Source organism: Lepus europaeus, chromosome 20, assembly GCF_033115175.1.
Source record: "Lepus europaeus isolate LE1 chromosome 20, mLepTim1.pri, whole genome shotgun sequence".
Classification (NCBI taxonomy): Eukaryota; Metazoa; Chordata; class Mammalia; order Lagomorpha; family Leporidae; genus Lepus; species Lepus europaeus.
Window position 1 is genome coordinate 59,094,743 of NC_084846.1, and position 17,645 is coordinate 59,112,387.

The 17,645-nt window shown below is 37.6% G+C and overlaps 1 protein-coding gene across 3 annotated transcripts in view; it reads right to left on the reverse strand.

The window, feature by feature from the left end:
* RUNDC3B (RUN domain containing 3B) overlaps nt 1-17,645 on the reverse strand; it is a 151,910-nt gene that overhangs the window by 76,008 nt on the left and 58,257 nt on the right. For all 3 annotated transcript variants that reach the window (XM_062178193.1, XM_062178192.1, XM_062178191.1), the window contains exon 4: nt 12,933-13,018. In XM_062178193.1, coding sequence (XP_062034177.1) covers nt 12,933-13,018 — 86 coding nt within the window. The remainder of the gene's footprint in view (nt 1-12,932; nt 13,019-17,645) is intronic.

A 17,645-nucleotide genomic window follows, 5' to 3' on the forward strand; every position in this document is an offset into this window, starting at 1 on the left:
TTCAAATAAATAAATAAATCTTAACAAAAAAAATTTCATGGTGAAAATTTTTAAGACTTATTGAATAAGGTAATTAGCATTTTTATGTCCCTATCTTTTCTTTATGCTTGGAGACTGTGAGTTCTTCTCTTCTAGTTCTTTATATAGCATATAATACATCATCATGAACTATAGTTGGGCCACTGTGCTATGGAATACAAGAACCCATTATTTCTATCTAGCTGTGTACTAGTACCTGTCATCCATTCTGCTCTCCCCTCCCTCTTTCCCCCCCTTCTCAGCCTCTAGTAATCATTATTCTAGGTTCAGATTAATGTATGTTTGTTTTTTAACCTGTACATATGAGAGGAAAAAAATGCAGTATTTGTCTTTCTGTGTCTGGATTATTTCACTTAATACGAGCATCTCTAGTTCCTTCCACTTTGCTGCAAACATCAGGGTGTAATTTTATGGCTAAATAATATTCTACTGCATATAATATCCTTTCATCTATCAATGGATACCTATGTTGATGCCATATCTTGTCTATTCTAAATAGTGCTGCAATGAATGTGGCAGTGCAGGTATCTACTTGACAGGATGATTTGCTTTCCCGTAGATACAAACACCCAAATGTGGGAAGGCTAGCTCATATGGGAGCTCTCCTTTCAGTTTTCTCATGGGCCTCCATACTGTTCTCCACAGTGGCCGTCTTAACCTGCATTCCTACCAAGAGAGTATAAGGATACCCTTCTTTTTTCTTTTTTTTAGGATCCCCTTTTCTTCCATCCTTGCCAGAATTTTTTTTATATTTTTGATAATATTCATTTGTAATTTAAATGAGATAATATATTACTGTGGTTTTGATTTGAATTTCTCTCAGAGTTAAGGATAGTGAGCATTTTTCATACATTTGTCATACATTTATATTTTTTTCTTTTGAGAAACATCTATTCATATCCTTTGCCCATTTCTTTTTTTTTATTATTTTATTATTTTTTTATTTTTGACAGGCAGAGTGGACAGTGAGAGAGAGACAGAGAGAAAGGTCTTCCTTTTGCTGTTGGTTCACCCTCCAATGGCCGCCGCGGTAGGCACGCTGCGGCGTGAGCCATCCTCCACTGCACTCCCTGGCCACAGCAGAGAGCTGGCCTGGAAGAGGGGCAACCGGGACAGGATCGGTGCCCTGACCGGGACTAGAACCCGGTGTGCCGGCGCCGCAAGGCGGAGGATTAGCCTAGTGAGCCGCGGCGCCGGCCACCCATTTCTTATCTACATTGTTTTTCCTGAATTTTTTGAGTTTTAATTATATATTCTAGATATTAATCTGATGTTAGGTGAATAATCAGTGCAAAAAATTCAAATCTATGCATAGTTAATTTCTTCATAAAACACATTGTCCATGAACTTTGTCAAGATTCCTCATGTATTTGAGATTGTTTGCCCCGATCTGAATGGTTAAGTTGGCTGTTGACAGAATGTATTACTGATTCCTGGTAGAACCAGGCTTCTAATACTGCAGACCACCACATTCTATGAATATCTGTTTTAGAAAAGAATTCTGGATTTTGGTGCTGTGGACCACTCATTATTCCTAGTATTTCTTTCTTTCTTTTTTTTTTTTTTTAAGATTTACTGAATTATTTATTTGAAAGGCAGAGTACAGAGAGAGAGAGAGAGAGAGGGAGAGGGAGAGGTCCTCCATTCGTTAATTCACTCCCCAGATGGCTGCAACGGCCAGAGCTGAGCTGATCCAAAGCCAGGAGCCAGGAGCTTCTTCCTTGTCTCCCATGTGGGCGCAGGGGCCCAAGGACTTGGGCCACCCTCCACTGCCTTCCCAGGTCACAGCAGAGAGCTGGAATCGGAAGTAGAGCAGCCAGGACTCGAACCTGCACCTACATAGGATGCTGGCACTGCAGGAGGCGCCTTTACCCACTACGCCACAGCGCCGGCCCCATTCTTAGTATTTCTTATGTAAGAAGAAATCTACTTGTTTGATGCTCAGTCTTAAGCCCACTGCAGTTCAAAATTACATTCTAAGAATCAGAGCAAAACTATTTGTGACCGCTTCCTGATGTCAACAATGCATTCGACATTGTTGAAGAGTCATCAAAAACAGGGCTGGCCCTGTGGTGCATGTTGGCATCCCATGTGGGCGCTGGTTCAAGTCCCAGCTACTCCTCTTTGGATCTAGCTCCCTGCTAATGTGCCTGGGAAAGCAGTGGAAGATGGTCCAAGAGCCTGGACCCATGCACCCACGTGATGCAAATAAAATAAACGAAATTTTTTTAAATAAAAGAATTACCAAAAACAAACAAAAAAAAGCAAACTAGTTTCAAAAGTTTCTTTAAAGTCTAAAGGTCTTTTACATGCTGCATGTACCTGGTATCATTTTAGTGTAGTTGTGTGGGATGAAGAGGACCTTAGTTCCACCTATTAGTAAATGAGTAAATTTTTAAAGTGAATTTTAAAAAAATAAGTGAAATGCTTGCTACATATTAAGTCAGTAATTCCACTCAAATAAAGCCATATCAAGCACAGCATTGCCTTGTCCCATACAATATTACAGCCATGAGGGAGGACAGAACAAATGGAAGGACTGGTTAGTTAAGAAAATACCCATTTTAAGTTAAACTTTTTTTGTCATTAGTCTTAGCTAAGAAAATGAAAAGCTGTTTTTCAGAAAATATGTTTCTAAGTTGAGGTAATATATTTTAAAAGTTTTAGGATTTAACTTTACTTAATATATACTAAATTGATCTTCTGTATATAAAGAGAATTGAAAATGAATCTTGATGTGAGTGGAAGGGGAGAGGAAGCGGGAGAGGGGAGGGTTGTGGGTGGGAGGGAAGTTATGGGAGGGGAAAGCCATTGTAATCCATAAGCTGTACATTGGAAATTTATATTCATTAAATAAAAGTTAAAAAAATATTTGAATTATACATGTTATTAGAAAATGGAGTATCAAATAAAACACAATAGAAGCCTAAAAAAATAAAGTTTTAGGATTTAAAATAACAATGAATTGAACAGATCTGAAAAATGTTTTTATTGTTTAATTAAGTATTTCATTCACATGAATTAAAGAGGTAGAATTATTTGGAAAAATTATTTTTTATTTCCTTAAACTGAAAAAAGAAAGTTTGGCTGAAAATTTGATTTCAATTATTAACACTTTTTAAAACTACAAAATTTCTACCATTTCATTTTGTCTCATAGAAAACTGGAATATTAAAAGAAGTTTGCTCTTTTAACTAAGGTTATACTATTAATGAGCCAAGAGTAAAGCCTGAGATGACTAATCCAGTAACAGCACACACTAAAAAAAAAAAAAGATTCCCATTCTTTTGTTAAAAATATTTTTTGTTCCTAAGAAAACATTTTTATGAGACAAACTTAACCAAAACACATACTGAATTCTAAGAACACACTATAAATATTCAAAGTACCAAGGTAAAAAGTGTATTTTTAAAAATTTCCTTTTGAATATTTGTATTTTAGACAATACCATCAAATACACTTTGTATTTCAGAGGCAAACAAAAGCTACAAGCAACCATCTGATTGCATTCTGGAAGAAAAGCCTCCAGTTTTATTAGGTATCCTCTTTCCAGTAATTTGTATGTTGATCAGAAAAATACTAGTGATTAGAAAAGTATGTAAAATATGTCCTTACAATGCACTTTTTCTTCTATCACACATGATCTAACTCTAATTGAAGTATACCCCCATCATGCTATTAGTGTTCATTCTTTAAGATTATTTAAGGTCTTTTAGGGAGTTCAATAACAAACAACCTCGGGGTGGAATCAAAAGTGAACAATATAAATGTCATGCTTCAAATTTTCCTTTCTTGGGAAGTTATTTTATACACTTAAATTTCAGTATTAAAATATGAGAAAGCTCATCTTATAAGCTTGTAAGGAGGAGCCAGTGCTGTGGCATAGCAGGTAAAGCCACTGCCTGCACGGCAGCATCCCATATGGGCACTGGTTTGAGTCCAGGCTGATCCACTTCTGGATCCAGCTCCCTGCTAATGTGCCTGGGAAAGCAGCAGAGGATGGCTCAAGTGCTTGGGCCCCTGCACCCACGTAGGAGGCATGGAAGAAGCTCCTAGCCCATGGCTTCAGATGGCCCCAGCCCTGACCATTCAGGCCACTTGGGGAGTGAACCAGTAGAAGAAGACCATTCTCTCTGTCTCTTCCTTTCTATCTCTGTTACTCTACCTTGCAAAACAATAACCTTAAAAAAAAAAACTAAAAAAAAAATAAGCTTATAAGGAAGTTTCAATATCAACATTCTTATTCTCTTATAAAGGGGGGATACAAAGAAATTCTCCCCTCAGGACATGAAAAACAGATTATATATCAATGTTATGTTATATTCAAAGTAAAATTGAATCACAATGAGAAACTGACCAAAAAGTACATCTCCAAAGGTATTCCCAGGAATATGAGATTTATTAGCTATTTTATTTTATTTTTTATTTATTTGAAAGATAGAGTTAGACAGTGAGAGAGAGAGACAGAGAGAAAGGTCTTCCTTCCATTGGTTCATCTCCAAAATGGCCACTAAAGCCGGAGCTACGCTGATCTGAAGCCAGGAGCCAGGTACTTCTTCCTGGTCTCCATTGCGAGCGCATGCACCCAAGCACTTGGGCCATCCTCCAATGCCTTCCCAGGCCATAGCAGAGAGCTGGACTGGAAGAGAAGCAACTGGGACTAGAACCCAGCACCCATATGGGACGCTGGCGCCGCAGGTGGAGCATTAACCAAGTGAGCCATGGCGCCGGCCCCTATAAACAAATATATAATAAATTCCTGGAATCTGGCAAGAACTACATGAAGGACCATAGAGCTGCAATGGAGAATGAGAGAGACATGATCCTTCTAGATGGAGCTTATTGTCTAGGAGTATGGATGGAAAATAAATCCAACAACATATCCTTATCATCATTTCAGATGATAAGAAACAGTTTAAAGAAAACAATCACGTTGCTGACCTCGAGGGAAAAATGAAGGAGAACTCAGTCTTGGAAAGACTCATTAAGAAATCCATTCTCAGAGCTGATGCTGTGGCATAGCAGGTAAAGCCGATGCCTGCAGTGCCAGCATCCCAAATGGGTGCCAGTTCCAGTCCCAGCTGCTTCACTTCTGATCCAGCTCTCTGCTATGGCTTAGGAGAGCAGTAGAAGATGGCCCAAGTCCTTGGGCCCCTGCACCCAAATGGGAGACCTGGAGGATGCTCCTGGCTCCTGGCTCTTGGCTTCAGCTCCAGTTGTTGCAGCCAACTGGGGAGTGAACCAGTGCATAGACGACCTCTCTTTCTTTCTCTCTCTGCCTCACCTTCTCTCTAAATCTTTTTTTTTCCTTTTTTTTTTTTATTTATTAAACTTTTATTTAATGGATATAAATTTCCAAAGTACAGCTTATAGGTTACAATGGCTTCCATTGTAACTTCCCTCCGACCCACAACCCTCCCCTTTCCCTCTCCCTCTCCCCTTCCATTCACATCAAGATTCATTTTCAATTCTCTTTATATACAGAAGTGCAGTTTAGCATATATTAAGTAAAGATTTCAACAGTTTGCCCCCATATAGCAACACAAAGTGAAAAAAAATACTGTTGGAGTACTAGTTATAGCATTAAATAACAGTGTACAGGACATTAAAGACAGGGATCCTACATAATATTTTTTTAAAAATTAATTTTCTATGCCATTTCCAATTTAACACCAGGTTTTTTTTTTCATTTCCAATTATCTTTATATACAGAAGATCGATTCAATATATAATTAGTAAAGATTTCATCAGTTTGCACCCACACAGAAACACAAAGTGTAAAATACTGTTTCAGTACTAGTTATAGCATTACTTCACATTGGACAACACATTAAGGACAGAGATCCTACATGGGGAGCAAGTGCACAGTGACTCCTGTTGTTGACTTAACAATTTGACACTCTTGTTTATGGCGTCAGTAATCTCCCTAGGCTCTAGTCACGAGCTGCCAAGGCTATAGAAGCCTTTAGGGTTCGCCAACTTCAATCTTATTCAGACAGGGTCATAGTCAAAGTGGAAGTTCTCTCCTCCCTTCAGAGAAAGGTACCTCCTTCTTTGATGGACCCGGTCTTTCCACTGGGATCTCACTCACAGAGATCTTTCACTTAGGTCTTCTTCTTCTTTTTTTTTTTTTTTCCAGAGTGTCTTGGCTTTCCATGCCTAAAATACTCTCATGGGCTCTTCAGCCAGATCTGAATGCCTTAAGGGCTGATTCTGAGGCCAGAGTGCTATTTAGGACATCTGCCATTCTATGAGTCTGCTGTGTTTCCCACTTCACATGTTGGATCGTTCTATCCCTTTTTGATTCTATCAGTTAGTAATTAGTATTAGCAGACACTAGTCTTGTTTGTGTGATCCCTTTGACTCTTAGACCTATCAGTGTGGTCAATTGTGAACTGAAGTTGATCACTTGGACTAGTGAGATGGCATTGGCACATGCCACCTTGATGGGATTGTACTGGAATCCCCTGGCACATTTCTAACTCCACCATTTGGGGCAAGTCCGATTGAGCATGTCCCAAATTGTACATCTCTTCCCTCTCTTATTTCCACTCTTATATTTAACAGGGATCACTTTTCAGTTAAAATTTAAACACCTAAGAATAACTGTGTGTTAATTACAGAGTTCAAACAATAGTACTAGAACAAAAAAAATACTAAAATAGATAAAGTATTACATTGTACATCAGCAGTCAGCACAAGAGCTGATCAAGTCACTGTTTCCTATAGTGTCCAATTCGCTTCAACAGGTTTCCCCTTTGGTGCTCAGTTAGTTGTCGCCGATCAGGGAGAACATATGATATTTGTCCCTTTGGGACTGGCTTATTTCACTCAGCATAATGTTTTCCAGATTCCTCCATCTTGTTGCAAATGACCGGGTTCATTGTTTTTTGACTGCTGTATAGTATTCTATAGAGTACATGCCCCATAATTTCTTTATCCAGTCTACTGTTGATGGGCATTTGGGTTGGTTCCAGGTCTTAGCTATTGTGAATTGAGCTGCAATAAACATTAATGTGCAGACAGCTTTTTTGTTTGCTAATTTAATTTCCTTTGGGTAAATTCCAAGGAATGGTATGGCTGGGTTGTATGGTAGAGTTATATTCAGGTTTCTGAAGAATCTCCAGACTGACTTCCATAGTGGCTTAACCAGTTTGCATTCCCACCAACAGTGGGTTAGTGTCCCTTTTTCCCCACATCCTCTCCAGAATCGATCCTCTGTATATAAAGATAATTGAAAATGAAAAAAAAAAAAAAAACTTGGTTTTAAATTTGAAATTGCATAGAAAATTATTCAATTTTTTAAAAATATCATGTAGGATCTCTGTCCTTAATGTGCTGTACATTGTGATTTAATGCTATAACTAGTACTTCAACAGTATTTTTCACTTTATGTTGCTATGTGGGTGCAAACTGTTGAAATCTTTACTTAATACTAAACTGATCTTCTGTATATAAAGAGAATTGAAAATGACTCTTGATGTGAATGGAAGGGGAGAGGGAGTGGGAAAGGGGAGGGTTGCGGGTGGGAGGGAAGTTATGGGGGTGGGGGAGAGCCATTGTAATCCATAAGCTGTACTTTGGAAATTTATATCCATTAAATAAAAGTTAAAAAAAAAAAAAAAGTGAACCAAAAAAAAAAAAAAAAACAGATCTCTGAGAGTTAATAAACCCAATCTGGATTGAAAGACACTCATTACATTTTTGTTCTCTATTAGTTACTGGAGATCATACAAAACAAGATATTTGTTTTTGGTACTTACTTACTTCATTAAATATAATTGTTTTTAGTTGCATCCAAAAAAAAAAAAAAAAGCAAATCTATTTTCAAGGGCTTAACCTGAGACCTTGGCCCACAAAGGCTGCTCTGCCAGGGTTTTGCAGGCCACATAACATTAGTACCCGTGAAAACATATTGAGCACTTTATATGTTAATACTTGGGGTGAACTATCTCCTCTAGCATGGCCTTGGCAGTATCATTCTCCAGAGACATGAACCAACTTGTCCAAGATTCCACAGCTAGAAATGAAACCAGGATTTGACTCCAGGCAATGTGACTACAGAGCCTACTGGCCGAGGTATCCAGAGAAATCAGCTCGATGTTTGGCAAGAATCCCAGGAAGCCAATGGCTCTTTTCTGGAATACACAGAATTACTGCTTCCATGCGAATCTTTTCAAAATTTTTAAAAATAATTTACTAAAGAGTTTTCGGATTTAGTAAACAAAACTTTCATTGACTAGACAAAAAGACAAAGTTAAACAGTAATTAGAGCTTTTAAATTTAAAAACTTTTAAAACTATTTTAAACACAGTATGACACAGAATTTCGTTTTCCCTGGAAAGTAAAATTCACTTCTCTTCCTCCGGTTGCAAAAAAAAATTTACATTTATTATCTTCACCAAATTTTATAAAAAATTTAAAGAAGTTAGTTCACATATCATTCTATTCCCATTGAAGTACAATTCAGTGCTTTCTAGTATAAAGTTGTGGATCTATCACCACAATCAATTTTAGCTTATTTTTGTTATCCCTCTAAAAACTGTACCCATTAGCAGTCACATCTCATTTCCCTCTAACTACTGTTCCCTCCTCAGCTCACAAAATCACTAATCCACATTCTGTCCATATAGATTGTTTATTATGTGACCTTTAAAGGACAGACATCCTAGATGATATACTGGAGTATTTCATTGTGGTTTTGATGTGCACTTCCCTGATGGCTACTGACAATGACCTTCATTTCAGCGTTTATAAACCTTTTGTATAGCTTCTTTGGAAACGTGCATACTCAATGCTTTGCCATCTTGAAATATGTTCTCTTTTTATTATTAAATTGTAAAAGATCTATAAATACAAGCATAATGAATACATCCATTCTAGATACAAGAATTTTATCAGATACATGACTTATAAGTTTTCTCCCATCTGCAAATTTTCTTTTCAATTTCCTGATGTTATCTTTTGAAGCATAACCTTGTAAATTTTGATTTTTGCCCAGTGTATCTATTTTTTATTTTGTTCTATTGTTTTCTTTTTTAAGAAATTAACATCAATAGCGAATCTAGGGAACTACTGCCTAACTCAAGCAAAGATCTACATCTACGTTTTCTTCTAAGAGTTTTACATTTAAGTCCGGTCCACTTGCAGTCTGTAGCAGACCACAAGCACCTTTTTAAGGTTTAAGTTCTCCTCTGACAAATGCAATCCCCTTACCTATGCAGATACGTTTCCATAATCCAACTGCAAGCTTGAAACCACAAACAGCCCCTACAGAGGTGGTCCCTGACTTAGGATGGTTCGATTTAACGATTTTTCAACTTTGTGATGGTGCAAAAGCAACATGCTTTCAATAGGAACTGTACTTCCACTTTTGAATTTGACCTCCCAGATGAGCGACATATAATAGAATTCACTCTCATGATGCTGGGCAGGGGCAGGGTGAGCAGCAGCTCCCAGAGGGCCACACCATCACATGGTTACCACAAACAGAGAGAGAGCCCTGGGGTTAGGACAATTCTGCCCAGCTGGTGGCTACTGTAAGTGTGCTGAGCACCCTTAAGACCATCTAGGCTAAGCTATGATGTTAGGAGGTTAGATATTTTAAACGCATCTTTAACCTAGGACATTTTCAACTTATCATGGATTTATTAGGCTGTAGTTCATCATGAGTTGAGAAGCTTCTCTATATACTATGCTCTTCCCTATATGTAAACACCTATGATGAAATTTAATTTATAAGTTAGGCATGGAAAAAGTTTAACAACAATTATGAACAAAAAGAATAATTATAACAATATGCTCTAATAGAAGTTATTTTAAGTTTACAAATTATTTATTTCTGTAATTCTCCACTTAATATTTTTGGGCTGCAGTTGACTGCAGGTAACTGACAGTGCAAAAAGCAGAGCAAATGCATAGATAGAGGGGAGTATTAAGACTCCAAAACTCGGGGCAGGCACTGTGGTGTAGCGGGTAAAGCAGCCGCCTGCATTGTCTGCATCCCATACAGATGCAGGTTCAAATCTCAGCTGCTCCACTTCCTGTCCCAGTTTCCCTGGGAAAGCAGAGGAGGCTGGCCCTTGGGTACCTGCACCCATGTGGGAGAACCGGAAGAAGTTCCTGGCTCCTGGCCTCAGATCGGCTAAGCTCCAGCCATTGAGGCCATTTGGGGAGTGAATCAAGAGATAGAAGACCTCTCTCTCTCGCTTTCTCTCTATAATTCCTTCAAATAAATAAAATAAATCTTTAAAAAGAAAAAAAATTTGAGCAAACTGGTTCAGTTTTTACTTTACTTATTGGTAGGTCTTTCCTTGTAACCTACCAGAGCAACTTTTTATTTTAGCTCATTCCAATCTGCACTCTGTCAGCTTTCCGATTCTGGCTGTTTCCAATAACATGCCAATTCCTAAACCATTAAACTTTCTATAGTTTTTTTTTTCTCCCAAAGTGCTTACCAGGACATCCTATACTTTAGCAAAAAAATATATTAATATTTCTAATTCTTTGAAACTATGGTCATATGCTCCTAAAAGATGTGTTGTATTTCTATTCCCCACCCTTCCTCCATGCAAACTTATGGTTGGATTTTCAGATTAGTGCTTTCCAACTTGCCTTAGTTCATGTAGCTCCTCCTCCTGTACAGGGGAAAACATGTGTGTCACTATTTTAAGGGATCTCATTACTCCTTGTCTGTGAAAGCAGACAGAACAAGAAGAAATCCACTTGATTCTGACACTCTCAAGATTTTAAAGGCCTAGAGATCATTTCTTACCCTTCTACACCCATCATCTCAGGAAGCATCCATTCAAGGTAAGGTACAAACTACTCCTTAAAAGAGTTAAATCTTCCAAATATGTTTGGTTTGGCTAGAACTTTGCAATCTAATTCTATTTATGAAGTTTCTTTGGTATTATTTCAGCAAAAAATAATTGTGTAAATATTAAAAAAAAACCTTGCTTTTCCATAAGATATTTTAGTTACCTTCAAAAATGAGAACTCTTTAATAATTCTACTTATTTTCTTTTTTGGGAATTAAAAAGTCATTTGTAAATTCACATTTCAACACTGTTATTAACAATCCAACTCATTTAATAACATAATTCTATAATTATAAAATGTTTCTGCTTTATGTATTACAAGAATATTTTTACTTCATGTACTTTTTTAAAGCTGAATCATTTCCTTTTTATCAAAAAAGCATGGCTAACCCCTAAGAACAAGGCAAAAAGCATTTCCCTTTATGTTTAAACAACTCCTTCTAAAAACAATCCATTCAAGAATGATTTCTACTCCACCCAACTGAAACAAAAAAAACCAAGACTAACAGCTTTGGGAGATTATTCAGGTATTCATTTCAGCTTAGAAAAAGACTATCATAACTTTGGTGCAATATTGTGATTGCACAGGAGATGATATTGTGTAAACTTGGTTTGGTTTTATTAATTCATAATTTTTAGATTTGATCCACTAGATTGTGATATTATGCTTTATTTTTATTTTCAAAGTCTTGGTGTTTTCAGTATTATCTTTCATAATTATACATATTTATTAGTGATCATAAATAAATATATTCTCTCATAAGTTTTATTTCAAAGATTTAAGAGTTTATCATCATCTCACTGTCTTTAGATATAGCCCAAGAGTATCACATTGCTTGAAAAGAACTCAATACATATCCATCAGGTTAATTTTATGCAAATTTTTAGAGGTCTTTCTATGCTGATCAAATTTATAGTCAATCATAATTTTTTATCTCTCTCAAACTAAAAGTTCACTATTACATTACCTACAAAGACAGTGGCATCTAAGTAAAGATACTGTAATTGGTACCAGTTAGTTGGCTGAAAGAATGTGCCATAATAAATACCCAGATCTTCTTAAAATCTAGAATGTCAAGCAATACATACAAGTTTAGATTTCAGATAATGATTTTTTGTGTCTAATTTTCTCTATAAAACTGGTTTATGGTTTTCACCATTTCCTTCTTCCCCAATTAGAATCACATAGAAGTAAGTACGATCACTTAAAAGTATCTAAGATAGTACAGTCCAACAGAAGTTCCTGTGGTGAAGAAAATATTCTATATATGTGCTTTCCAATTTGTTAGCCATTAATCATATGTGATTACTGAGCATCTGAACTGTACTGTATCACCTGAAACCAAACAATTTTGTGCAATCCTAATTAATTTTATTTACATAGTGGCATGTTATTAGTGGCATTGGACAGGACGTATCTGAGGTACTGAAATTATGAAATATTTTAGTTTACAAATACTTTAGAAATGGAGAAAAGTGGTTTCTTCAACAACAACTAGATCAGTAGTCTACAGCTAATAGGAAGGACCATAGGCCTAACATGAACCTTTTTTCCAACATCACAAAGAATTAATAAATCCTGTGTTTGTTATAGCACAGTATTTCATCCCTCTGAGAAAAACAACACTGGTACTGACTGCTTTGAAAAGACAACTGAGCAATCAGTATCACATATATGAATTACAGAAGTAAATGATCCATGTATACTCTATAAGCAAAGAAATCAGTAAACATTGTGGCATAAGAGAAAAGATGTTATAGGAATTTCATAGTTTGATCTCTCTTCAAATCGGTCAGGGAAAATTCTACAGGGAGAATGAAGCTTCAGAAGTAAAAATATTGAGAATTAGAAAGAAATCAGAAAAAGGATATTGTAGGAATAATATGCATATTTTTACATATGTTTAATTGCCAAAGTGGGTTTTCCTGAGAAGATCCTGGGTTTATCTGATCAGTAAGAAAGGGGAGAAATAAAATACTCAAGGACTTTAGGAACTAAATGATTCTTCATTATATTTTTATTTCTAAATATTTCAGTGATTCTTTCAAATAAATATTAGAAAACTCTGAAACCTGGTTGTTTTGAAGTCCCGCAGAGCTGTGGAGATATACTCGGATAAATGCTTCTCCATGAGTGCCACTCTGATCCAGGCTCTACCCTGGAAGGAAGAAGAAAGAATCAAATATATAAAAAAAAAAGTTTTAAAGTATTTTTCTTCACTGTGCCATCAACAATATGAGCATTTTCCTGTGTAAAGAACTCATTCAAACTATGTATTTGATAAAAACTAAGAGAAATATTTAAGTAAACAAAATAGGTAAATTTTTGTTATCTAGAGTATATGCTGTTTCTTGGAAGATATAAAGTACAGCACTCTAAGACAGACTTTGTATCTTCTGAAGGGACATCACATCAATACTGAAATACCTGAGTTAGGGAATTCTTTAGAATTAAGCAATAAAATCCCAAGATAAACTCTCTACTGTAATACCCAAAATCCATATGCAGATTGAGTGAGTCCCCTTACAAAACACAAGGAACAGAGTCTTCTCTTATTCATAAAAACAATCACCCTAACACCCCTTGTTGAAGAGAATTCCCCATCCTATCTTTCCATAGGCAGGTTTCACACAATAATGAACTCCAAATTTCATGATTTATCATGCATTCAAAATCACGAGCTACTAAATCTGGTGCCCCCAGAGAATCCTAAAAACTATTGCCAAATATTTAAATTAGAGGGAAAAAGAAACAACAAAAGCCCCAGAAATCACCACAGTCTAGCACAGAATCACTCAAAGTTCTCATTAAATTTGAATACTCCAATTTTACTGAGGAGGGGGTAATACTACTCAATAATTAGAATTAACTAGTATCTTTTAATACTTCAAAGCACTTCTTATGCACTGTACTTAAAAGAATATAAGAAAGCACATTTGTGAGAATTTTATAACTTAATTACCTTTTCATTCAACTTTTACATAATATCCAGAAAAATTCATGAAGATTTAATAAGTAGACAGTTAAAAACAGTGCAATGCAGTTGTGAATAAAGGTGACACTAAGCAGTATGCTACCAGAAAGAGAAACTAAAGTATACTCTAGGAATGTCCATTAGTCCAGCAAATTCCCCAAACTTTTACACAAGAACTCTCAAAAAGGTATCAACCTAGGCAGTAGGTGAACTTATTATGCTAGAGGCTGCTGCTGGAGGAACGTGAATGATATGGGTGTCCTTAGCATGTAATTTGCCAACAAACTCACCAACCCCTTCAAGCTCACCCTGTGCTCAGTCCACTGTTCCTTGTGAGTGAGCCTCAAGAACCTACAGTTGTCTGGGTCTAACTGGAACCAAGAAAGGGAGAGGCAAGCCACTTGCAGACTGGCAGCTTCAAGACTCTCCCTTGAAATTTCACTTAAAAGACACAAAAACTGATAGAGGCATCCTCAATCAAAAGACTACAGTTTGACCAATACAGAAGCAAGGAAGGTTGTTCTCTAGAGAAAATCAGGCACAGGAGACTGTGGTACTGTTAGATAAGAAATCGGAGACAGTCTTGCTTCCTGATTTATTAATTTCAATCTGTTCTACACCAGGCTGCACTTACTCGTAGTTTCCTGTCCTTGGATGTGTATAGACTTTTCTGTTATATTGTGATAATAAACTGTGCTAATTTTAATGGTTTGCTTTCTTTCAACACAGAACTTTCAGTAAAACAAAAGACAAACAGACTTATACAGGATATTGGGGCCAACAAGTGGGAAAGCTGAAATTGAGTTAAGGCATTTATACTTTCCATCATTTGATAATGGTGGACCACCGAAGATCCTTGCAGCAAAAACAACAACAGTCAAAGTAGTCAATGCTTTTTAAAAATATGCTAGGCCTTGACAAGAGATGCTTCCAAGAATTCTATGAGTAAGCTTACAATATTATCCTTATTTTATCACATGTGGAAACAAACAAACAAAAAAAACTGTCACAATTAAAAGAGAGGAAACGCATCCTCCATTACCAAAGTGAACTGACAACCCTAACACACACACATTCTACCTGTCCTCTTTTGTACTTTTACTGGGAGATTTTCTGCCTTCACCTTCTTTCATAGTGATGATAATGTTTCTATGTTTCCGTGTGTAACACATCTTTAAGCATCTTTTGTAAGGCTGGACAAATGGTGACAAATTCTCTCAATTTTTGTATGTTACAAAAGGCCGTTATTTCACCTTCATTTATAAATGAGAGCTTTGCAGGGCACAATGTTCGGAGTTGACAGTTTTTTTTTTTTTTCTCTTAAGACTTGAAACACATCTCGCCATTCTCTCCTAGCCTGTAGAGTTTCTGATAAGAAGTCCACTGTAAGTCTAATTGGAGATCCTCCAAAAGTAATCTGGCATTTCTCTCACGCACATTTTAGAATCTTTTCTTTATGTTCTACTGTGGAGAGTCTGATTAAACTGTGTCGTGGTGAAGATCTTTTCTGGTCATGTCTATTAGAAGTTCTATGTGCTTCCTGTACTTGGATGCCCCTTTCTTTTTCCAAATTAAGAAAATTTTCTGTTATTATTTCACTAAAAAGGCCTTCTAATCTTTTCTCTTTCCATGCCTTCAGGAACTCTTAGGACCTGTATGCTGATAGTATCCTGTAAATTCCCAACAGTGTTTTTCAGTTTTCTAATTTATTCTTGTTGCTTTTTGTCTGTATAATTTTCTGCAATTTTTCTTCTAAGTCAGATATTCTTTCTTTTGCTTCACCAATCCTGTTGTTAAGGCTTTCCACTGCACTTTTTAGTCTTTCTATTGATTCTTCATTTCCAAGATTTCATTGTGCTTTCTCTTTAAGATCTCAATTTCGTGGCAGAAATTTTCTTTCATGTCATGTATGGATTCCATTAGTTCATGCATTTGTTTCTGATTAGTTCTAAGTAATCCTATGATCAATTTTTTGGTAAGTGTTGCATTCTTTTTGGGGCATCAAGCTGTGTTCCTTATTCCTGTTCTTGAGCTGGTACATTTGTTATTTGGCATTTATGAAACTACTCCTTGGTTTCTTCTTTGTTGTTTGTTTTGCTGTGATGGTTTTTATCTTTGGACTATGTCTGTGTGGATCAGTGGAATGTCTGCTTTCAGGGAATCCTAGAGGTGCACAGTAGGTGTGGCCAAGAAGCTCTGTTTGGTGCTCCAGGGGAAAGTGAGTATTAAGGTGACACCCAGGTTGGGCATGGTCAACTTTTTTTTTCAATCAGAGAGGAGATTTGTTCTGCTCTGTTGGCATAGACTCAGCTCAGTTTCTCCTCTCCACCCGAGTTCTTATGCTTTTCTTATTATCTTATGTCTTAAATGTGTTGCTTCGTGTATTTTTAAAATAAATTAGTTTATTTGAGAGGCACAGAGAGGGTAGGAGCAAGCACTTCCTCATTTGCTGGTTCACACTCCAAATGCCTTCAATGGTCAGGCCTTGGTGGGGCTGAAGCCAGGAGCTAGAGTCTCCCCTGTGGGTGGCAGAACCCAAACACTTCAGCCACTGACCTGCCTTTCAGGGTCTGTGGTAGCAAGAATCCGGAGTCAGGTCAGGAACTGGACCTGGGTATTGAACTCACTCTGGTATGGGATGTGGGCTTCTTAATATATCATTCTTTTTTTTTTTTTTTTTTTTTTTTTTTTTTTTTTTTTTTGACAGGCAGAGTGGATAGTGAGAGAGAGAGAAGACAGAGAGAAAGGTCTTCCTTTTTGCCATTGGTTCACCCTCCAATGGCTGCTGCGGCCGGCGCATCTCGCTGATCCGAAGCCAGGAGTCAGGTACTTCTCCTGGTCTCCCATGCGCGTGCAGGGCCCAAGGACTTGGGCCATCCTCCTCTGCCTTCCCGGGCCATAGCAGAGAGCTGGCCTGGAAGAGGGGCAACCGGGATAGAGTCCGGCACCCCAACCGGGACTAGAACCTGGTGTGCCAGGGCCGCAAGGCGGAGGATTAGCCTGTTAAGCCACGGCGCCAGCATCTTAATCAGCATCTTAAGCACCATGCTAAACACCTGCCCCTGCTTTGTTTATTTTATTCAACCTTTGTAGTTGTCCTCAGAAGAGTCCTCTAATATAAGCACTAGAAGTCCTCTGTTAGCGCTAGAAGCAGAATCGGATTCTATCCTTACCTCCAGGATCATGTTTTCTGAGACTCCAATGATAACCTACTAGCCAGAAATCTCTGCTTCCATTTCTCCCTTCTGTAATTCCCCATACAACACGGAGTTGATCTAAGTATGTAAAGCAGATTACAGCACTCTACTTCTTTCAACAAAGAAATCCACAAGTGTGCCTCCCTTGCACTGAGAATATCTAACCTCTTAATCATGACCATATCTTCTACTCTACACTTCGTTTATTCAATATTTGCACAGCTCATTTAAGTCCTGGTGCAATTGTTACATAATCACAGAGCTTCCCCTAACCACTGTAACTAAGAGATAAGTGCTGGCTGGCGCTGTGGCTTAACAGGCTAATCCTCCGCCTTGCGGCGCTGGCACATCAGGTTCTAGTCCCGGTTGGGGCGCCGGATTCTATCCTGGTTGCCCCTCTTCCAGGCCAGCTCTCTGCTGTGGCCCGGGAAGGCAGTGGAGGATGGCCCAAGTCCTTGGGCCCTGCACCCACATGGGAGACCAGGAGAAGCACCTGACTCCTGGCTTCGGATCAGCGAGATGCGCCGGCCGCAGCGGCCATTGGAGGGTAAACCAACGGCAAAAAGGAAGACCTTTCTCTCTGTCTCTATCTCTCACTGTCCACTCTGCCTGTC